This window comes from Anabrus simplex, chromosome 2 (assembly GCF_040414725.1).
Source record: "Anabrus simplex isolate iqAnaSimp1 chromosome 2, ASM4041472v1, whole genome shotgun sequence".
Taxonomy (NCBI): Eukaryota; Metazoa; Arthropoda; class Insecta; order Orthoptera; family Tettigoniidae; genus Anabrus; species Anabrus simplex.
The window spans coordinates 467,966,522-467,991,960 of NC_090266.1; the positions used below are offsets into that span (position 1 = coordinate 467,966,522).

At 37.1% G+C, this 25,439-nt stretch overlaps 1 protein-coding gene across 2 annotated transcripts in view; it reads right to left on the reverse strand.

Moving 5' to 3' along the window:
* Positions 1 to 20,437: 20,437 nt before the first annotated feature.
* Positions 20,438 to 25,439, reverse strand: part of PlexB (plexin B) — a 1,268,238-nt gene continuing 1,263,236 nt past the window's right edge. For both annotated transcript variants that reach the window (XM_067140856.2, XM_067140855.2), the window contains one exon: positions 20,438 to 22,462. In XM_067140856.2, coding sequence (XP_066996957.2) covers positions 22,355 to 22,462 — 108 coding nt within the window. In that variant the 3' untranslated portion in view covers positions 20,438 to 22,354. The remainder of the gene's footprint in view (positions 22,463 to 25,439) is intronic.

Genomic DNA, 25,439 nt, shown 5'->3' on the forward strand with positions numbered 1-25,439 from the left:
TTTACCTCCTCCTCGGTCTGGAAACGTCGACCACCGAGCTTCGTTTTGAGCTTACCGAACAGATAAAACTCACATGGCGCTAGGCCGGGTGGATGTTGCCAGACCTCCCACTTGAAACGCTGCAGCAGTTTTCTCGTTTGGCGGGCCTTGTGAGGTGTTGCGTTATCGTGCAACAAAATCACACCGGCGCTCAATTTCCCCCGGCGCTTCTCTTTAATCGCTTTACGCACCGATGCAACGTTTGACAATACGACGCCACGTTGATCGTCGTTCTTTCGGCATGAATTTCACGTGCAGCAAACCCTCCATGTCAAAGAACACTGTCGCCATAAACTTACCGGCTGAAGGTTGAACCTTGGCCTTCTTTCATTGTGGTGATGAGGGGTGCACCCATTCCACTGATGTTCGCTTCGTTTCGGGGTGAAGTGGTGTACTCACGTTTCGTTGCCTGTGACGATTCGTCGCAGAAACCCATTGCCGTCTGCGGCACAGCGTTGCAAAAAGGCCAGGAGGATTGGAAACGTTGTCCCTTTTGCTCATTGGTGAGAAGACGTGGGACCCATCTTTGACACAGCTTACGATATCCAAGGTCCTCGTGAACAATGGCGAACACACTGCCATACGATATGTTCAGCTGCGTCGCGATTTCTCTCAGTTTAATGCGCCGGTTCTGTCTAATGATCGCATTCACACGGTTGATCTTTGCACGGGTCCTGGACGTTGCGGGCCTGCCTTCGTGATGGTTTCCCGTGATATCCGTGCGTCCGGCTTCGAATTGCTGACACCATTTTACGATACCTTGCCGGGAAATAGCCCGCTCCCCATACACAGCACTAATTTCACGATGAATATCCGTGCAAATCTTCCTTTTGGCCTATAGGAATCGGATTGTCGCACGCACCTCATATTTGGAATGAACGTCCAGTTGACGCGCCATTGCATTTGGCCGCTATTCACACAATACTAGACGAGACACCACAGCCTCCTGCCTAACAGACGTGTGGGCAGCGTCTGTCCCTTTCTCCGCTGTGCCCATGTTTGCGACACACAGCACGTTGCTGCGGCGCGTTAGGCAACCAACCTTTCGACCCACCTACGTACCATGTATGTAGAGAACTAGTAGAAAAGGGGTTCATTGATTTTGTATATGTATCATCAGAGAGAAATGCTGCTGACTTGTTCACAAAGAATTTATCAAGCAACAAGCTTAAGAGTTTGTATAAGCTTATAGGTTTGCAATGAGAGGATAATTGTTTGAAGTGTAGTATTTTATTTTTTTGAGAAAAGGGGGGAGTGTTGGAATGTTGTGATTTTCTGATATAAATAAAATGTCATGTGTATATATCATAAGGAAAACAACAGTGATGTCATGTGTTGTTAACTTCGGTAAATTGTCGAGTGGTTTATCTTCATTTGCTTTATTCTTTGAATGTTTGAATTGCTTGGTGTGTGTGAAAGTCAGTTGTAATCAACAGCTCGTAATAAAAGGATGTGTATAATGAAGCTGGTGTTTCTATGGTATAATTTGATTTCCTAAACCGGTGTAATGAGCAGAAACGAATATATTTCAACATGGGATAGGAAAGGCCTAGGAATGGGAAGGAGGCAACCGTGGCATTAATTAAGGTACAGGCCCAGCATTTACCTGGTGTGAAAATGGGAAACCACGGAAAACCATCTTCAGGGCTGCCAACAGTGGGGTTCGAGCCCACTACCTCCCGGATGCTAGCTCACAGCCGCGTGCTCCTAACCGCACGGCCAACTCGCCCTGTGTTAAGCCTTTGTGATATACTGCAGATATGCTCATTTTAAAATTTCACACTCTTTAACAGTTCACCTTAAGCGGATTTTCAGAAAACTAATTATGCGCGTTCCTTTATTTTTACAGGAGATTCAGAATACCAATCTCCACGTCTGTAATATGTTACGTTTTTGGGATATATTGTAGATATACTCATTTTCAAAACTCACCACATTTGTCACTCATGTTTAATCCCTCTTAAGTAGATTTTCCAAAAACAAAAATACGTGCCGGTGTTTCTTTATTTTTAAAGGAGATTCCAAATACCAATTTTCATGACTGTAACGTCTCCAGTTTTTGAGATTAAAGTATCTTCGTAAAAGGTATTCAACCCCATTTTCACCTTTTCACCCCTCTTAAGAGGATTTTCCGAAAACAAAAAATACGCGTTTCCTTGTTTTTAAAGTAGATTCCAAATACCAATCTTCACGTCTTTAAGCAGTTAAGTTAATGAGATATAGATGTACTCATTTTTAAAATTCGCCCCTCTTTCCAGCCCCTTAGCGATGGAATATCTAAAAATCCTCCCTTAGAGAGCACCTACACCTATATATATAAAATAACTTGTCCTGACTGACTGACTGACTGACTGACTAACTGACTGACTGACTGACTGACTGATTCATCATCACCGAGCCAAAACTACTGGAAATAAAGAAATGAAATTTTGGGGATACATTCATATTAAGATGTAGGGGCTCGCTAAGAGAGGATTTTTGGATACTTTGTCGCTAAGGGGGTGAAAAGGGGGATTAAATTTTAAAATGAGTGTATCTATATCTCAAAACTTTAAAAGTTTACAGATGTAAAATTTGGTATTTAGAATCATCTTTAAAATTAAGGAAATACGTATTTTTTTGTTTTCAGAAAATCCCAATAGGAAGGGTGAAAAGGGGTGAAAAAGTGGTTGAATGCCTTTAATCAGGATACCAGTACTTATATCTCAGATATTACAGACCTGGAAATTTTTACTTTTGATCACATTTAAAAATAAAGAAACACGAATTTTTTGTTCTGGGAAAATCCAATTAACAGGAGGGTGAAAAGAGGGGTGAATTTTTAATATGAGTGTATCTATATCTCAAAACTTTGAAAGTTTGCAGATGTAAAAATTGGTATTTAGAATCTTCATTAAAAATAAAGAAACATGTATTTTTGTGTTTTCGGAAAATCCCAATAGGAGGGGTGAAAACGGGTGCAAATGGGTTGAATGTCATTAATATGGATACTTATATCTCAGAAAATGAAGATATTACAGACCTGAAAATTGGTGTTTGGGATCTCGTTTAAAAATAAAGAAACATGAATTTTTTGTTTTTGGAAAATCCAATTAATGGGGGCTGAAAAGGGGGTGAATTTTTAAAATGAGTGTATCTATATCTCAAAATTTTAAAATTTATAGATGTAAAAATTGGCATTTAGAATCTCCTTTAAAAATAAACACGTATTTTTTGTTTTTGGAAGAACCCAATAGGAAGGGTTGAAAAGGGTGAAAATACGTTGAATGCCTTTAATGCGGCTACTTATATTTCAGAACCTGAAGGTATTAAAGAAATGAAAATTGGTATTTGGGAACTACTTTAAAAATAACGAAACAGGTATTTTTTCGTTTTTGGAAAATCCAAATATGGGTGAAAATGGGGTGAATTTTTAAAATAAGTGTATCTACAATACTTTAAATGTTTACAGATGTAAAAATTGGTATTTAGAATCCCCTTTAAAAATAAAGAAACACGTATTTTTTGTTTTCGGAAAATCCCAAAAGAAGGGATGAAAAAGGGGTTGGATGCCTTTAATGAGGATACTCATATCTCAGAAACTGAAGATATTACAGACCTGAAAATTGGTATTTGGGATCTCCTTTAAAAAGAAAGAAACGTTTTTTTGCTTTTGGAGAACACAAATAGTGGGGGGAAGAGGGGATTTTTAAAATAAGTGCATCTATATAAAAACTTTAAAAGTTTGCACATGTGAAACTTGATATTTAGAGTCTCCTTTAAAAATAAAGGAACACATATTTTTTTTCTTTTCTGTAAATCCCAATAGGAGGGGGTGTAGAAGTGTGAATAAAGGGTTGAGTGCCTTTAGTGAGGATACATATATCTCAGAAACTGAAGATATTACAGAACTGAAACTTTGTATATGGGATCTCCTTTAAAAATAAAGGAACACGTATTTTTTTGTTTTTGGAAAATCCAATTAATGGCGGTTGAACAGGAGTGACAAATTGGGGTGAATTTTTTGAAAGACTATATCTACAGAATATCTGAGAAACGTAGAATATTACAGACGTAAAAATTGGTATTTGGAATCTCCTGTAAATGTAAAGAAACATAGGTGATTTGTTTTTGAAAACTCCTCTTAAGGGGAACTAAAACGGGGGTGAAATTTTAAAATGATAATTTATACAGTATATATGAAAACTTAACATGTTACAGAAGTGAAAGATGGTATTTTTTATCTCCATTAAAAATAAAGAAACGTGTATTTTCAGTTTTCGGAAATACCACTTGGGTGAAAGGGGGGGTAAAAGTGACTGAAAATGGTGTTGAATTCTTTTAATTAGGCTACCGCTAATTCAAAAATGAAGATGTTACAGACGTGAAATTAGATATTTGGAATCTGCTTTAAAAGTAAAGAAACGCGTATTCCTGGAAAATCCAATGAAGGGGGGGGGGGGGGTGAAAAAATTGAAAAATTAATTGACTTAATTCTCTGAGAATACTTACATCTAATAACAACTAAAGTTGTTAGGGCCTACAGACGTGTAAATTGGTATTTAGATTTCCTTTAAAAACAAAGAAAAACCCGTTTTGGGGGGGGGGAATCATCTTTGGGGGCGGGAGTGAAAAGGAGTTGTATTCCTATCATGAGGACATATAAATCAAAAACTGAAGAAGTTAAAGTCGTGATAGTTGGTATTTAGAAGATCCTTTACTATTAAAGAAACAAGTACATTTTGCCGGAAAATTCACTTAGGGTTGGGGGGGGAGTGTGAAAGTGAAAAAAGTGAATTATTTTGATCTCAAAACTGGAGGTAATAAACGTGAACATTGGTGTTTGGAATCTCCTTTAAAAGTAAAGAAACACACCTTCTTTTAGTTTTTTTTGGTGGGGGGTGGGGTTAAATAAACTTCACGGCGGTGGGGTGTAAAAGGAGGTGAGACCAATTGACTTTACTGTTCATAATGTAATTATAAGGAGCCTCCGTTGCTCAGGCGGCAGCGCGCCGGCCTCCCACTGCTGGGTTCCGTGGTTCAAATCCCGGTCACTGCATGTGACATTCGTGCTGGACTAAACGGAGACGGGACAGGTTTTTCTCCGGATACTCCGGTTTTCCCTGTCATCATTCATTCCAGCAACACTGTCCAATATAATTTCATTTCATTTGTCATTCATTAATCATTACCCCAGAGGAGTGCGATAGGTTTCGGCAGCCGGCACAATTCCTCTTGTCGCCGCTAGATGGGGCTTTATTCATTCCATTCCTCACCCTGTCGAATGACTGGAAACAGGCTGTAGATTTTCGGTGTACTTATTCTGATCATAAACCGATCATTTTTAATTTTTCCTGTGTTCGTTTTCAAGAGCCATCTTTTCCTTCGGAGTACTGTCTTAGATTACAGTAGATTCTCCTGGCATATAAATAAAAGTTTAAACACATTTGAAATAAACGATAGGAATGAGATTGACTGTCCAATTGTTCACCCCTATAATAAGGTCAATAATGCACGGAAGTATGTCATTCGTATCGCCAGAAATCCCGCACACTTGCCTACACGCGACAATGGTGCTGGTCACATTGTCAACAATGACAATGGCAGCAGATGTAATTTATCACCAAGTAGCGGTCTTGCATCTTGTTGTGGGGTCCAGAACATCAATAATAATAATAATAATAATAATAATAATAATAATAATAATAATAATAATAATAATAATAATAATAATAATAATAATAACCTTAACCTAAATCCAACTGATATCACCCCCGTAATAATAATAATAATAATAATAATAATAATAATAATAATAATAATAATAATAATAATAATAATAATAATAATTCTGGACCATCGTCAAATGTGCGAACCGCGCTGGAAACGGGTCCTGGACTGGTAGTGACTAAGACTGCAGTCCGGCCGCGGGTTCAGTACCGCCAAGGCACCCAAGACGACATCACGCTGGATCTCCTGAAGGATCTGATCCATATTAAAAATATAGGAAAAGCCCGGGAAGTACGAAATCGATTGCTGAAAAAAAGATTGAAATATGGGAGGAAACTTGCCGTAATCTACTAGAAAACTAGTCAGATCGAAAATTTTGGCGGATTCTTTCAGAAAACGAGTCAGATCGCGAATTTCGGCGGATTATATATAAAACGTTAAGCATTCAATTATACATTTCAGTATAATACCGTAGCGAAGCACGGGTATCTTGCTAGTTTTAATAGAAATGTATCTGAAAAATTTCATTTCTTTTTGTCCAGTAGTTTTGGCTCGGCAATGATGAATCTGTCAGTCAGTCAGGACATGTTATTTTATATAAACTAGCAGTTACCCGCGGGTTCGCTCGCGTGGATTTCGTAATTTGTTAAAAGTAATCGTCCTTCGGTACTGTACTAAGACATTATCTCAAAATCGCTAAAGCATAAAAACTCACCGCAAAACTGAGTTTCATTTAACCCAGGAACACTTTGTAAGCCACGTTTATGGCATTGCCTTTTGGGGCTAAGATGATCATGTGAGATATAGTCATCTCTCAAGTCGAAAATAAAAATAAATTAAAAATTAAAATAATATTCCTTTATTTTAAACAGAGATTAAAAATACCCACTTCCGCATCTGTAGCATCTTCAGATTTTGAGATATAAGCATCCCCATGAAAAGAATTCAACCTCTTAATCAGTCCTTCCCCCACTCCCACCCCTACCTAAGTGGATTCTTCGAAAACAAAAAAATGCGAGTTTCTTTCTTTTTAAAGGAGATTCCAAATACCAGTCTTCAGGTCTGTAATATCTTCAGTTTTTTAAAATATAAGTATCCTCATAAAAAAAATCAACTTCACTTTTTTCCACACCTCTCTCCCTATAAGTGGATATTCCGGAAACAATAAGTACGTCTTTTTATATTTTTAGGAGGTTCAAAATACCAATTTTTACGTCTGTAACATCTTCAGTTTCTGGGATATAAGTATCCTCGTAAACATAATTCAACTCCTTCTTGACTTATTTCCTCCCCCCCCCCCCACCTTAAGTCAATTTTCCGAAAACAAAAAATACTTGTTTCTTTATTTATAAAGGTTGGCCGCGTGGTTAGGAGCGCGTGGCTGTGAGCTTGCGTCCGGGAGATAGTGGGTTCGAATCCCACTGTCGGCAGTCCTGAAGATGGTTTTCCGTGGTTTCCCATTTTCACGCCAGGCAAATGCTTGGGCTGACCCTTAATTAAGGCCACAGCCACTTCCTTCCAACTACTAGGCCTTTCCTATCCCATCGTCGCCATAAGACCTATCTGTGTCGGTACGACGTAAAGCCTCTACGAAAACAATATATTTTTAAAGGAGATTCCAAATATCAATTTTCACGCCTGTAACACCTTTAGATTTTTAAATATTATCCTTATACAAATAATTCAACTAATTTTTCAATTCTTTCAACCTCCCTACCCTCTCCCTTAAGTAATTTTGCGAAAACAAAAGAATACGTGCTTCTTTATTTCTTTACGGAGATTCCAAATACCAATTTTCAACACTGTAAAATCTTTATTTTTTGAGATATAAGTACCCTCTTACAAAGAATGTAACTCGTTTTTCACCTCCCGCTCCCCGTTAAGTTGATTTCCCCCCCCCCCCCCCCCCCCCAAAATGCGCATTGAATTACTTTTATGAAGATATATATATCTCAAAAAGTGAAGATGTTACAGGCATGATATTTGGTATTTGGAAGCTCCTTAATAAATGAAGAAATACGTATTTTTTGTTTTTGGAAACATCACTTAAGTGGGGGGTGGGAATGAAAGGAAGTGAAAAACTTAATTATATTTATGGGGATACTTATATCTCAAACACTGAAGATGTTACAGACGCGAAATTTGGTATTTGGAATCTGCTTTAAAAATAAAGAAACACATACTTTCGGAAAATCCAATGAACGGGAGGGGGGTGGGGAGGTGAAAGAATTGAAAAATTAATTGAATTAATTGTATGAGGATACTTACATCTAATAAAAACTAAAGTTATTACAGATGTAAAAATTGGTATTTGGATCTCCTTTTAAAACAAAGAAACGCGTTTTGGGGGAATCATCTTTGGGGGGGGGGTGAGTGAAAAGGAGTTGAATTCCTTTCATAAGGACATATATCTCAAAAACTGAAGATGTTAAAGTCGTGATAATTGGCATTTAGAAGATCCTTTACTTTTAAAGAAACAAGTACTTTTTTGCTGGAAAATTCACTTGGGGGGGAAGTGTGAAAGGAAGTGAAAAAATGAATTAATTTTATGGGGATACTTATATCTCAAAACTGAAGGTAACAGACGTGAACACTGGTATTTAGAATCTCCTTTAAACATAAAGAAACACGCCTTCTTTGGGAAGGGGGGGTTAAATCAACTTAACAGCGGTGGGGTGAAAAAGGAGGTGAGACCAATTGATTTTACTGTTCATAATGTGCTTATAAGGAGCCTCCGTGGCTCAGGCGGCAGCGCACCGGCCTCGCAACGCTGGGTTCCGTGGTTCAAATCCCGGTCACTCCATGTGAGATTTGTGCTGAACAAAGCAGAGGCGGGGAAGGTTTTTCTCCGAGTACTCCGGTTTTCCCTGTCATCGTTCATTCCAGCAACACACTCCAATATCATTTCATTTAATTTGTCAGGCATTAATCATTGCCCCAGAGGAGTGCGTCAGGCTTCGGCCGGCACAATTCCTATCCTCGCCGCTAGATAGGGGATGAATTCATTCCATTCCTGACCCGGTCGAATGACTGGAAACTGGCTGTGGATTTTCAATGTACTTATTCTGATCATAAACCGATTATTTTTAATATCTCCTGGGTTCGTATTCAAGAGCCATTTTTCCTTTGGAGAACGTTCTTAGATCAATAAAAATTTAAACACATTTGAAATAAACGACAAGAATGAGATTGACCGTGCAATTATTCACCTCTATGATAACGTCAATAATGCACGGAAGTATGTCATTCGTACCGCCAGAAACCCCGCGCACTTGCCTATGCGCGACAATGGTGCTGGTCACATTGTCAGCAATGACAATTTGCAGCAGGTGTAATTTACCGCCAAGTAGCGGTCTTACATCTTGCTGTGGGGTCGAGAACATCAATAATAATAATAATAATAATAATAATAATAATAATAATAATAATAATAATAATCTGGACCGTCGTCAAAATGTGCGGACCGCGGTGGAAACGGGTCCTGGACGGGTAATGACTAAGAATGCAGTCCGGCCGCGGGTTCAGTACCGCCAATGCACCCAAGACCACACCACGCCGGATCTTCCCAAGGATTTGATCCATATTAAAAAAGCTTATAGGAAAAGATGGCAAAGATTTAGGGACCCAACTGACCGGGTGGAATACCTGGACCTAGCCCGGGAAGTACGAAATCGATTGCTGGAAAAAAGATTGAAAAACGGGAGGAAATTTGCCGTAATCTCTCAGAAAACCAGTCAGACGCGAATTTTGGCGGATTATATACAAAACGTTAAGTATTCAATTATAAATTTCACTATAATACCGTAGCAAAGCACGGGTATCTTGCTAGTCACTAATAAAATAATTCAGTCACTTTTCAGTCCTTTTTACCCCTTAAGTCTTTTTTCTGAAAACAAAAATAAATGTTTAATTTTTTAAAGTGATTAAAAATACCATTTTTCATGCCTCTAACATGTTAAATTTGTGAGATGTTCTGTAGATATTCTCATTTTAAAAATTCACCCCTTTTTTCAGTTCCCCTTAAGTGGATTTTCCAAAAATGAATTATCTATGTTTGTTTATGTTTAGGCTTACAGGAGATTCCAAATATCAATTTTCACGTCTGTAACAATTTACGTTTCTGAGATGTAATGTAGATATAGTTTCTTTAAAAAATCACCCCCTTTGTCACTCCTGTTCACAACCATTAATTGGATTTTCCTAAACAAAAAAATACTTCTTTCTTTATTTTTTAAGGAGATTCAAAAAAGCAATTTCCATGTCTGTACCCTCTTTAGTTTTTCAGATATAAGTATCCTCATGAAAAGTATTCAACCGTTCTTTCACCTTTTTCAACCCCCCCTTGCCCTCCTTAAGGGGATTTTCCAAAAACAAAAAATACATGTTTCTTTATTTTTAAAGGTGATTCTAAATACCAATTTTTATGTCTGTAAACTTTTAAGTTTCTGAGATATAGATATACTCATTTAAACAATTCACTGCCTTTTTCACCTCCTTAGCAACAGAGTGTCCAAAAATCCTCCCTTAGTGATTACCTACAGTGGTCTACCAAATTATTATACTCAGATTGAAAATACATGGATTTGCTAACATTCTGGCAAAATAAATATCTTTCTGGGAATGTTTCATGCATTATCTTTATTTCATTTGTATTTCACATATTCTATTTACTATTTTTCACATAAAAAACAGTTCCTTAACTATAATTGTCTTTGTAATGATCAAACGTTTAGTATTTTGTGAAGCCACCCTTAGCCACAATCAGTGCAGAGACCCTTCCTGGCATACTCGTAATGCGTTTCCTTGCCTGTTCCTCCATATACGGGCTGTTCCAGACCTTATTAAGTCTTTCTAGGAGCATGTTCTTGCTTGTAATGACACCTTGTTAAGTAATTTCTTTTTTCAGTGCCTTCCAAATATTTTCTATTGGATTCATGTCACGCGAGTTGACTGGCCAGTCCAATACATTAATTTTTTGATTTTTTAGGAATGCTGTTACCGATTTAGTCTTGTGGCATGGTGGTGATTCATGCATGGAGGTAAAATCATTTTTCGGGAACCATTCTGAGACTCGAGGCAAAAGTTTGTTCCCTAGCACCAGCTCATACTGATCCTTCCCCATTGTGCCTTGAACAATATACAGAGGGCCATTACCCTTGCTGCTAATCACAGATCATATCATTAATGGGAGAGGATGTTTCACCCGTTCTACAACACATTCTTCATTGAATTTTTCATGGGTGCGGCATCGAACAAACTCGGTTTTATCATCAAGGATCAGTATTGAAGATTCATCTGAGAAGCAAACCTAAAAAATACAATGCCAGTGCAAGAAAGTATTAAACAATATTATCTTATATCATGAGAACACAAGAAATTGCATGTGCAATTTTACAGACCTCATTCCAATCTTCCTCTGACCAATTTTTGTGATCCTCAGCCCACTGAAGCCTTGTTGGTTTCATAGCAGTTGTCAAGTTTGGTTTCTTTAAAGGGCGGTGGTGCTTCAGATCCATCTCTTTGGAACGCCGTTCAAAAGTTCTTTGCGACAAAGGAATCCCAGCATTCCGAAGTTTATTGGTTAACACTTTAGCAGGTGTAAGACAAATTTTTGTTGCATAATTTCGAATTATTCTGTCGATTCTCGGCGAAATTATTCTTTTTCTGCCCCACTGACCTCTGCGGCAAGAGTCAAGAGGTGTGCTTGTTTTCATTTTTTTGGCGATATCTCTCAGCGATGACTGTGAAACCCCCACGATTGATGCAATCTGCCGCTGGTTATACTTACAGTGGGGCAATAATGTAGAAATTGTGGCTTTCTTACGAGGGGTTATGTCACAACGCTTCCCCGTCTCAATTTGTAGGTTAGAATCCCTAAACGGGGAATAACAACGGATTTAATGCAGTTTTCCACTCGGCTTCCTATTACTAAGAACTCAGCATTCCATACTGTAAAAGTAACTTGTAATTACAAACATTAAATGAGAACAGATAGACCACAATAACTATAGGACATCAACAAACAATAGTAATACAAAACTTGCGCGCCAATAGTGCTTAAGTTCCAGGCTCACCAACAATGATACAACACTATTTCAAGACTTGCCAACTTCTTGATATATGCAGCAGTCTCCAAAGAATAAATAACTCATGAATGGACAAGCTGTAGAACTAACAATGGAAAATATTACAGCTTTGCTGTTAAAAAAGGCAAATACTTGTTCTGAGTATAATAATTTTTCAGACCACTGTACACTTGAATATGAATATACCCCACTGTCGGCAACCCTGAAGGTGGTTTTCCGTGGTTTTCCATTTTTGAACCAGGCCAATGCTGGGGCTGTACCTTAATTAATGCCACGGCCGTTTCCTTCCCACTCCTAGCCCCTTCCTGCCATAAGACCTATCTGTGTCGGTGCGACGTAAAGCAACTTAAAAAAATATATATCATCTATATATATAAAATAGCTTGTCCTGACTGACTGACTGACTGACTGACTGATTCATCATCGCCGAGCCAAAACTACTGAACATAATGAAATGAAATTTTGGATATACATTCATATTAAGATGTAGGTGCTCGCTAAGAGAGGATTTTTGGATATTCCGTCGCTAAGGGGGTGAAAAGCGGGGTGAAATTTTAAAACGAGTGTATCTATATCTCAAAACTTTTAAAGTTTACAAATGTAAAAATTGGTATTTAGACTCTTCATTAAAAATAAGGAAACACGTATTTTTTGGTTTTCAGAAAATCCCAATAGGAGGGGCGAAAAAGGGTGAAAAAAGGGTTGAATGCCTTTAATCAGGATACCGGTACTTATATCTCAGAAACTAAAGGTTTTACAGACCTGAAAATTGGTACTTTTGATCTCTTTTAAAAATAAAGAAACACGTATTTTTTGTTTTTGGTAAATCCAGTTAATGGGAGGGTGAAGAGGGGGGTGAATTTTTAAAATCAGTGTATCTATATCTCAAAACGTTGAAAGTTTACAGATGTAAAAATTGGAAGTTAGAATCTTCATTAAAAATAAAGAAACACTTATTTTTTTGTTTTCTGAAAATCCTAATAGGAAAGGAGGAAAGGGGTGAAAAAAGGGTTGAATGCATTTAATGAGGATACTTATATCTCAGAAACTGAAGATGTCACAGACCTGAAAATTGGTGTTTTGTATCTCCTTTAATAATAAAGAACCACGTATTTTTTTTGTTTTTGGAAAATCCAATTAATGGGGGGTAAGAAGGGGTGAATTTCTAAAATTAGTGTATCTATATATATAACAAAACTTTTAAAGTTTATAGATGTAAAAATTAGTATTTAGAATCTCCTTTAAAAATAAAGAAACACGTATATTTTTCTTTTCGGAAAATCCCAATAGGAAGGGTGGAAAAGGGTGAAAATATGTTAAATACCTTTAATGAGGCTAATTATATTTCAGAACCTGAAGATATTACAGACCTGAAAATTGGTATTTGGGATCTACTTAAAAATAATAAAGAAACAGGTATTTTTCGTTTTTGGAAAATCCAATAATGGGGGGGGGGGGTGAAAAGGGGTGTGAATTTTTAGAATGAGTGTATCTACATATGAAAATTTTAAAAGTTTACAGATGTGAAAATTGGTATTTAGAATCTCCTTTAAAAATAAAGAAACACGTATTTTTTTGTTTTCGGAAAATCCCAATAGGAAGGCTGTAAAAGGGTGAATAATGGGTTGAATGCCTTTAATGAGGCTACTTATATTTCAGAACCTGAAGATATTACAGACCAGAAAATTGGTATTTGGGATCTACTTTAAATGTAAAGCAACACACATTTTTTCGTTTTTGGAAAATCCAAATATTGGGGGGGGTGAAAAGGGGGGGTGATTTTTTTAAAATGAGTGTGTCTACATCTTAAAACTTTAAAATTTACAGATGTAACAATTGGTAGTTAGAATCTCCTCTAAAAATAAAGAAACGCGTATTTTTTTGTTTCCTGTAAATCCCAATAGGAGGGGTGTAAAAGGGTGAAAAATGGGTTGAATGCCTTTAATGAGGATACATATATCTCACAAACGGAAGATATTATAGAACTGAAAATTTGTATAAGGGATCTCCTTTAAAAATAAAGAAACACGTATTTTTTTAGTTTTTGGAAATTCAAATTAATGGCGGTTAAATAGGAGTGACAAATTGGGGTGAATTTTTGAAAGACTATATCTACAGAATATCTTGGAAACGTAAAATGTTACAGACGTAAAAAGTGGGTGTTTGGAATCTCCTGTAAATGTAAAGAAACATAGGTGATTTGTTTTTGGAAACTCCGCTTAAGGGGAATTCAAAAGGGGTGAAATTTTTAAATGAGAACTTTTACGGTAAATCTAAAAACTTAACATGTTACAGAAGTGAAAAATGGTATTTTTTATCTCTATTAAACATAAAGAAACGTGTATTTTTAGTTTTCGGAAATACCACTTGGGTGGAGAGGGGGTAAAAGTGACTGAAAATGGTGTTGAATCCTTTTAATTAGGCTACTGATATCTCAAAAATGAAGATGTTATAGACGTGAAATTTGATATTTGCAATCTGCTTTAAAAGTAAAGAAACACGCGTTTTGAGGGGAAACCATTTTTGGGGGCGGGAGTGTAAAGGAGTTGAATTCCTTTCATGTGGACACATAAATCAAAAACTGAAGAAGTTAGAGTCGCGATAATTGGTATTTAGAAGATCCTTTACTATTAAACAAACAAGTACTTTTTGCGGGAAAATTCACTTAGGGGGAGGGGGGAGCAGTGTGAAATGAAGTGAAAAAAGTGAATTATTTTTATGGGGATACATATATCTCAAAACTGGAGGTAATAGACGTGAACATTGGTGTTTGGAATCTCCTTTAAACTTAAAGAAACACGCCTTCTTTTAATTTTTTTTTTTGGGGGGGGGGGAGGGTTTGCTGTAAATAAACTTAACGGCGTTGGGGTGTAAAAGGAGGTGAGACCAATTGATTTTACTGTCCTTAATGTACTTATAAGGATCCTCCGTTGCTCAGGTGGCAGCGCGCCGGCCTCTCACAGCTGGGTTCCGTGGTTCAAATCCCGGTCACTACATGTGACATTCGTGCTGGACAAAACGGAGGCGGGACAGGTTTTTCTCCGGATACTCCCGATCTCCCTGTCATCATTCATTCCAGAAACACATAATAATAATAATAATAATAATAATAATAATAATAATAATAATAATAATAATAATAATAATAATAATAATAATAATAATGTTCCGAACCGTCGTCAAATGTGCGGACCGCGCTAGAAACGGCTCCTGGATGGGTAATGACTAAGAATGCAGGCCAGCCGCGGGTTCAGTGCCGCCAAGGCACCCAATATGACACCACGCCGTATCTTCTGAAGGATTTTATCCATATTAAAAATGATTATAGGAAGAGATGGCCAAAGATTTACGGACCCAACTGACCGGGAGGAATACCTGAGCCTAGCCCGGGAAGTACGAAATCGATTGCTGGAAAGGAAGATTGAAAAATGGGAGGAAACGTGCCGTAATCTAATAGAAAACGAGTCAGATCGGGAATTTTGGTGGATTCTCGCAAAAAACGAGTCAGATCGTGAATTTCGGCAGATTATATATCTAAAACAATAAGCATTCAATTATAAATTTCAGTATAATACCGTAGCGAAGCACGGGTATCTTGCTAGTATAGATATAAATATATAAAATTTCATTTTTTTATGTCCATTAGGTTTGGCTCGGCAATGATGAATCAGTCAGTCAGTCAGTTAGTCAGGACATGTTATTTTATATATACATATATACTGTTTGCTTTATGTCGCACCGACACAGATAGGTATTATGGCGACGATGGGATAGGAAAGGACTAGGAGTTGGAAGAAAGCGGCCGTGGCCTTAATTAAGGAACAGCCCCAGCATTTGCCTGGTGTGAAAATGGGAAACCATGGAAAACCATTTTCAGGGCTGCCGATAGTGGGATTCGAACCTACTATCTCCCGGATGCAAGCTCACAGCCGCGCGCCTCTACGTGCACGGCCAACTCGCCCAGTAGATATACTGTTAAGTGACATCATGCTTTATCCACGAAAATTAATAATGGATCAACACTGCTGTTAGCAATATTCTGAAAAATCCAATCACAACAATTCAATGAACTTGCATTGCCATGCAGTAGTAATTCTATTGCTATGAACACTGTAGGTTTTCAGTTAGAAAAGATTTTTGATTTATAGGGTGAGAATTTATGATACCTGTTTCCTGTGCAAGATGATGCAGAGATTTTCTGGGAGAAAGTTCTAATATTACTCCAATTTGATTGAGTTTTTCTTCTGTTACAACACAACACTTTCACCAAGGATTCCTGTTGTTTAATTTCCCCTTCTTCCTAAATCTAAGATCTAGTGTTTTCACAGTATCCCTGCATGAAACTGGATTGCTGAGAAATTTCTCTAAACATTACCTACACACCTCCCTACATGAGATTGTTAACACATACCAACCATGTTCTATGTGCTGAACAGCTAAGGTTATATTATTTAGTTTATTTTCCGGGTTGAACCATGTTGTTTTCTGTACATTACGTACAGTTTGCCAATCTTTCGAATACATTGCAGTATTCCTTGTCAAGGTGACTGAAATAGTGTGATTGCTGCCTGGGAAACTGATTACCTCGTATCAAGTAGGGATATTTCAGTCGCCTTGATAAAGAATACTGCAATGTATTCAAAATGTCGGCAAACTGTATGTAATATACAGAAAACAACAACACGGTTCAACCCAGAAAATAAACTAAATAATTTTACACACCGTGGAAGCTTCACCTCTAAGAAGCTAAGGTTATAAACTGACACTTCACAAATCACATGGCCATTGGCTTACCCGTACTGCCAGTATTCAATCAATCAATTAATCAATCAATCAATCAATCAATCAATCAATCAATCAATCAATACTGATCTGCATTTAGGGCAGTCGCCCAGGTGGCAGATTCTCTATCTGTTGCTTTCCTAGCCTTTTCCTAAATGATTTCAGAGAAATTGGAAATTTATTGAACGTCTCCCTTGGTAAGTTATTCCAATCCCTAACTCCCCTTCCTATAAACGAATATTTGCCAAAATGTGTCCTCTTGAATTACAACTTTATCTTCATATTGTGATCTTTCCTACTTTTAAAGACACCACTCAAACTTCTTCGTCTACTAATGTCATTCCACGCCATCTCTCAACTGACAGCTCGGAACATACCACTATAACCTTATAGCATCCTACATACCACTTAGTCGAGCAGCTCGTCTTCTTCCTTCCAATTCTTCCCAGCCCAAACTTTGCAACATTTTTGTTAAGCTACTCTTTTGTCGGAAATAACCCAGAGCAAATCGACCTGCTTTTCTTTGGATTTTTTCCAGTTCTTGAATCAGGTAATCCTGGTGAAGGTCCCATACACTGGAACCATACTCTAGTTGGGGTCTTACCAGAGACTTATATGCCCTCTCCTTTACATCCTTACTACAACCCCTAAACACCCTCATAACCATGTGCAGAGATCTGTACCCTTTATTTACAATCCCATTTATGTGATTACCCCAATGAAGATCTTTCCTTATATTAACACCTAGATACTTACAATGATCCCCAAAAGGAACTTTCACCCCATCAACGCAGTAATTAAAACTGAGAGGACTTTTCCTATTTGTGAATCTCACAACTTCACTTTTAACCCCGTTTATCAACATACCATTGCCTGCTGTCCATCTCGCAACATTTTCGAGGTCACGTTGCAGTTGCCCACAATCTTGTAACTTATTTATCACTCTATAGAGAATAACATCATCCACAAAAAACCTTACCTCCGATTCCACTCCTTTACTCATATCACTTATATATATAAGAAAACATAAAGGTCCGATAATACTGCCTTGAGGAATTCCCCTCTTAATTATTACAGGGTCAGATAAAGCTTCACCTACTCTAATTCTCTGAGATCTATTTTCTAGAAATATAGCAACCCATTCAGTCACTCTTTTGTCTAGTCCAATTGCACTCATTTTTGCCAGCAGTCTCCCATGATTTACCCTATCAAATGCTTTAGACAGGTCAATTGCGATACAGTCCATTTGACCTCCAGTATCCAGGATATCTGCTATATCTTGCTGGAATCCTACAAGTTGAGCTTCAGTGGAATAACCTTTCCTAAAACAGAACTGCCTTCTATCGAACCAGTTATTAATTTCACAAACATGTCTAATATAATCAGAAAGAATGCCTTCCCAAAGCTTACATACAATGCATGTCAAACTTTCTGGCCTGTAATTTTCAGCTTTATGTCTATCACCCTTTCCTTTATACACAGGGGCTACAACAGCAACTCTCCATTCATCTGGTATAGCTCCTCCGACCAAACAATAATCAAATAAGTACTTCAGATATGGTCTTGTCTTTAGTATATCCCCAGAAATCTAATCAATTCCAGCCGCTTTTCTAGTTTTCAACTTTTGTATCTTATTGTAAAAACTACTATGAGAACTACTGCATATAATCGTGGCACACAGCCATTATAAAATGTAATATTCACTGAAAAGGCAACAAATTATGAGAACACATGGGAGACTAATTCACATAATCTGAAAGAACACTGTATGCACTTACTAACTACATCTGACATTGAAGCGAGAAACATCAGTGATGAAGTATACAAGAGAGAAAGGGAATAAATTACTCACCAATAATGGCTGACGAGGGAGGAATGTTATGGCCTGCAAAGGGGAATGTTCCAGTAGTCTTGGAGTGACTATACCTCATAACTCTCAATTTTCAACACAGTTCTCTATCACGCTTTCATTTTCTCACACCTCATGAATCAGTGTTTGTGTACGGTGCACCTCCTTCCTCCAGTCATCTGAACTAACATTCACCACAGTTTCCAATAGATGTACTACTTCAGAAACTGTAAAATGCTTTCTTTTTTCCCCAGCAACATAACCCTTAATCTGAAACCAGATCTTCTCAATTTCATTAAAGTGGATATGACAATGTGGAGGTCAGAGTTTCCCAAACCTTCTCAAACCCAACAGAACACAATTCAGTGGCACACTCAACATACAAAGCAGGGAAACTCAAGATACTGACAGATACCTGTGACAGAATTGCTATCCTCATACTTGCTGTACAGGGAACACGATTTCACAACTTTAATCATTTTGACTCCAGTGGATATCTCATCAACAAGAGGAAGACTGCAATCAAACTAACAAATAGTAATTTACATGCGTTGGGAACTGCATTTGTAATACTTAACAGTATCCAGAACTCAGTGCTAGACTTCACATCACCCTCGGAACACCCCTCCCTAGTAACAGTTAAACGTGCCAACAAAGCCTACACACTGGTGAATGCACACACTCCAGTCATTATTGAACCTGACAACAACAAAGTTGAGAAGTTCTCGTCACAACTCAAATGAGCACCTACCAGGATCTCTCAGTATCATGGCAAGGAAATTTTAATGCACAAATCAGCAGAGAACGAAAACACCGACACAGTATCAGAACTTTCTCATCTCACGGAAAAAAAAAAAAAAAAAAATTACAAAATTATCGGAATAACTGGGAATGAAAGATTAGCCAACAACACCCACACAGAAAAATTACGTAAAGCCTGTGCAATCACCCGGAATATCTACAAGAACAAATCACTTTCCACCAAAGCCAAACTCCGTCACTACCACACAGTTGTTCTCCCAGAAGCACTCCATGCAACCGAGACTTCATCATTAACCATCAACATCAAAGACAAGACAAAAGGAAAATATTTGGACCCCAAGGTCCAAGATGGTATCAGAATGCACAGAAGCCCAGAAGAACTTTACTCACTGATTGAGCAATTCACTTCAGTCACATGAAAAAGACACATGAAATTCTATGGACATACAGCTCAAATGGACGACTCGCAATTGACCAAAAATATCTTCATCATTAATGGAACCTGACAAGCCAAATTATGCTGGCCAGTAGACATACAAAATGATCTCACAGTAGTCAGTACTGACCCACTGACAACTACATAACCTACACATAGAAAATAAATTCATACAAGTTCATATCCAAGGAACTGCCAGCAAGAAATATGAACTAAAAAATGCACGGACACAAGATATACGGCAGACACATAGCAAGAGGATGAGGAAGTTTTTGAAAGGTAAGAATAAGAAGATCAATGCTAACTAATGGTCCTGCATGCTCCTTAGAGCACATAACAACAATAATAATGATTATAGAAACAGATACTGTGCTGGCTTTTGTAACTGCAAATTATGACTGACAGTTCACGTGCAGCCATCAGTGCAGGAACTCTCTATTATCATGACAGGCAACGAGCAACTAGCATGGCCAAGCATGAGCTGCTCTCAGCTGCAGACGAAGTCTAGCAACTAATCCCTTAATTTTAGTGAAGTCTAATATCAAACACACGAGTCAGTATATCTGAGCCTTTGGAAATGATGAAAATACTTTTTAAGTTATTTCAAGAAGAGAAGTAACTTCTAATCTACATTTGTAATAAAAACTGTGAAGCTTTTATTTAGACATGCTCAGTATGCACCAGTTAACACATATCAAGATTTTAAAACAAATTAACTCAATGAAAGGATTAAGGAAAGGAAATAAATATTAGCCAATTTAAGAAATATTCAACATATTTTATTGTATAATCTGTAACCAGAAAATGTCCAGTACATTTGACTATTGGATCTAGGTATTTAAACACTGCCATACACACATTATCTTCTGGCAACACTCATATGATCTTATGTTTAAGTGCTGGAAGATAAGTAACACATCTTGAAAACAATTTAAAATGTATCATGAAGAAGTGGACATGTTTGGAATTACAATCAGGATCCTTAAAATTTCAGCAATAAACTTCTCTTTTCCTTTTCTCTCTGCCTCTCTCTTGATTCTATAAATTTTTCTTTTTGCTATGATATATTCATAAATAAACTTTATACCAAAAAGTGAATGTTTCCATTTGCAACTTGAAACCTAGAGAATTCTTGGCTGAAGCATTATGTATGAGCAATATCCATTTATTTTTTATTTTTAAGATGCCATTTCTTAAATGACTGCATGAAGTTGTAGAAGACAGAAAAAAGATATTACAGAACTTTGGCATATAATGAAAGTTAACATGTATAAACACATTACATTTATATTCTGGTATAATCCTGCAACTTCATGCAACAATCATCAACTGTAATTCCAAACAGTATATAGAAAGCATCATGGGTAAACTGACACCCAGAACCTGGGAATTGTAAGTAAATATCAAAGATGCCCACAAGCATCATTCTGTGTGCCATGAACTGTGTTTATCACTTAGAAAGATTTCATAAAAATGTATACACAACAATTAACCTTGTTTTATACATTCTCACTGAAGCGGAAACTGGATATAGGGCAGGGTAGAACAAGAATAAAAGGGATGGGGATACCAGATCCTGTTACCTGTATTCAGTTCTTGGTGTCCTGTTGTCTTCTCAACACTAGCTAGAAAAATGTCAGTCAGTCATGGTGCCTGGTTTGGTCCCAACTCCTCTCCTACCACACAAGTTTAGCTGCTTCATTAAATTGAGAAGGGGCGGCTTTGACCCCCATTCATTCTTGGACTAGTAAATCTCTACAGCTGTCACAGTGCATTCAAAATGCCAACATCCATGCACGGAACACAACCCAAACCGGAGAAAGAGTAGTCGCATTGAAGTTCATTCCTGAAGCAAAGTTATTGGCTAGGTCATTTGTTCAGAATTCCCAGAGCAAAGACTGGAATTTTCAATAATATGCCAACAAGGAGTGAGTCTGTGTGTGGATGTGTGTTGTGTGTAATGACAGCAACAGTTGCTAACATAATGATGGACAAGCTAAATCTACATCTGCTGCACAGTGCTTGGACATAGGACATCAGTAAGAATGCACTTGGGTTCCAAGTGCCAACTGTTACCACTGAATGCAGTGAATCACCAAAGCTATTGATGAATGTACATATGATACAAACTTACACTTATTTAGGACAGTCCATATCTGGCCTACATTTTCATTAACAAAAGACCAACAAAATATTGGCAAGTAGTTTCCAGCAACTTACCATGAATACAAAGTTAAAATTCTGTAGCAGCATTTTCTAAGAGTTTCTTTTTTATATAAAAATGGGGATTTAAAATAATAGCTCTGTAAATCCTCCCATAAATCTACATCCTCGTAAGGAGACTTTTTTTGACACTTTTTTTCTCTAGCATCATTTTCGAGGCACTCATTGTTAGGAAACTATTGTGTTTTTACAACATCTGGCATTTTGGCTGTTTCAAACCTATCTGCCTTCAACCCACCAGAGGTAGGCGGCTGAGCACTGTCTTGGCTTCCCGACTATTCACATGCCGCCCCCTCCCCTCTCCCAATCATTGGTCACCTGATCCCAACAGTGAACTAAACATCACATCACATTATTCACTTGCAGCCTCCTGGATCACAGTTTGCAGTTGCATGTGCATGAAGCATATCACAGTCACTTCTCTTCTCAATAGAGATTGGCCAGTAGGAGATCAGGTGACTCGCGCCGTCAGCATGTTGATGTTTCTTCTCCCTCCAACGTACACGACACATTTTCCAATTTATGTGCTAAATGCATCTTCTTGCAGGAAGGGTCAGCATCAAGAGCATCCAGAATCTAGGAAAGAAAACTGCTTTCAGTATACAAACAGTACAAAATATTTGAAAAGTGCTACAGATTATATCTTATATATTATATGAATTTGCAAAACAAAGTTGTCCACTGTGTAAATTTTAAATACAATAGAAAGCAACAATAGCCAAGTATGAGTAATGTTAAAATGACCTGAAGGCTCCATATGAGAATAATCATAGAATAGGGTTGCTATACATTCTTGAATTTCTGGGACTGTATCAGCATCAAGAACTCAGTCTCAGCATCCTAAAAGTAATTTTTGGTATGCATAAATTTCTCAGTTTCCATCAACAGGAAAGAAACTGAAAAAATTATGGTTTCTTTCATTTCATACAATTTTATTTTCCATTTATGGATTGGGTGGAAACAAACTCTTGTAGAGTCAATGCAAGGCACCTTAACATTAATAATGTTACAGACCAGCCTACCTGGCCAGTCCTGCCTATGGGCTCTCTTATGAACTTGATCTTTGTGATAAGTAAAAGTAAGAAATACAGAGAGCTGTTTCATTAAACTAAGTGGACCCCTGCGGAGGTGCAATTAAATAAAAGAGCCATTTTGTTACACCTAGTGCTTGAGATATTAGATTCTAAACTACCAAAAAGTGGCAAGTTGAAAACTTCTGTTTTTGCCCCTATTCATTGGTATTTGTATTACTAAAGAACAATCGATCTTAATAATGTGCCGTTCTGTTCATGAAAGGGGTGGAACAGAGGATCGACATATAGAAATAGCATCTAGTGTAAGGTGATCTACATTTTGTTTCTTAAACACCACATCAGTAGCAACTGAACAGGTGTTGAGTGTGGAAAGTATACACACATGGTTTCTAAGGTTACCCATTACAGTTGTTATGTTTCTCGGAGTGTGTTTTTTCATTGCCAACAGCCATCAAAAACACAATGTTGTTTCAAAACAATTTTTTTGTGTGTGTGTGTTATACTGTAAGCCCGGCCTTGACAGTTTTAAACTCTAGAGCCAGCTCTCAAACCTAGGAACCGGGGTAGGTTTTCTAGAACTCACATCATTAAAATATTGGTGTCCAGCCTTTTGAAAAATAAAACATGGTAGTAATAGCAATAGGTAATTTTATAGTTTTATACACTGTAACAGATTACCACAAAATGTAAGGACAGCAGGACACTGAACTAAATAAGACATGTCACTATGTATACAAATTTATGAAACTAGCCAATTGTTGCATACCGGTACTTATATTTTGATACTGTTCTAAGAAACTTGTAAATTGTAAAATGTAAATAGCAAAGTGAATATTGTCATCAACAACACCAAATTGCACAATTCCTTCATATGTATTAGTCTGTCACATTAAAGGATTAATAAATTAAAATTTAAACATTATCTACCTATCTAGAAACAATGATGATACAAGGAACAACCCACACGTTCCAAGACATTCTTATTTTGCTTTTTGTATACATGCATTTGCCTAGGAGATTCATACGCCATTGGTTTGAAGAGAAACGCGTGGCCTCAGGTGCTCTCTAGCCTGCTTGAAGCGCAATGTTTTCACTGTGTGTGTAAGCCATGTTTTTGTTATTGTGACATAGCAAGTGGACCATCAAAAATGATTTGTTGATTTGATGAGTTGTTATAAGAGCCAATAAATGCATCAAGCATTTTAGGGTCAAATCCACACTCAAAAGGAGAGGTTTTTCTCGATCATTAATGTTTTTTTTCAGATAGAATTGAAGCCAAAATTATTACAATTGATGTTAAGATAATTGTGAACAATGAGACAATAAATATCATTCAGATTATTTATTTTGAATTGATAAATCTCTTTGATTGGAAGTCAAATGTACTTATATACTAAATAAATAACCTTCCTCATCAGTAGATAGAAATATATAAGAATAATCATACTACATCAACAAAGTGTCAATATCACGCGGCGGCTTCAAATCCAAAGTGATGCATTTATTTGGAGCAAGTTCTAAAGTACTAAATGTAGGCCTTTACTCACTTCTTGTGAGTATAACTTTCCTATAGTGCCTAGCTGCAATGTCACTAGGTAGACAGACAGACTGTTCAACACATTAAAAATACGACAGATCAAAAGCTGACCATTATATCTTACTGCAAACACATATAGTAAAAAACCAAATCTTCTTTTAATATGTCATTCTTCTTAATTACAATTACCAAGGTGTACACCTTATAAAAATCGTCCACTATTGTATTAATGACTATCAGTTTATACACGCAAATATTACTTTAGTTTTGGTATGTATGTTTTCTAATTTTACTAGTATGATATTATTATAAGGGTCATGATCAATGTATTTTATTGTCTTTGTATAATTTATCCTAGGCTGATGATGACAAATAGCTTTGTCAAAACCGGTACCAAAAGTTCATAAACGTGAAGATTTAACAGAAATGTAGAAATTTTCACTAATATATAGTATTGAAAAGGTGGATCCTATCATTTGCTCTGTTTATTGTGAATCTTGATTCAATACAGAACCCAAAGAATGAAATTCTTAACATTAAACTGTCTGAGAAACGTCAGCGCCGGACAGCGGGCGATCCGACTGAAAAGATGAAAAATAACTTCAACAAATCCATGATTCGAGCAAATAATCCTACTTGTAGACACAGTGTGACGAAAACAGAGCAAGAATATCTCAATAACACAAGTTATTTATTTATTTATTTATTTATTTATTTATTTATTTATTTATTTATTTATTTATTTATTTTGTAAATCATATTAGTTTTTAGTCAAGTGGTTTGATTGAAATTTCAGAGTTTTAATTTTTAATATACAAACCAAACCCCATGGCACTTAATGCCCTTGAAAGGGACCTGGCCTGCCCAGCGACCGCTACTCGGCCCGAAGGCCTGCAGAATACGAGGGGCCGTGTGGTCAGCATCCTCTCGGCCGTTATTCTGGGCTTTCGAAACCGGGGCCGCCATCTTACCATCAGATAGC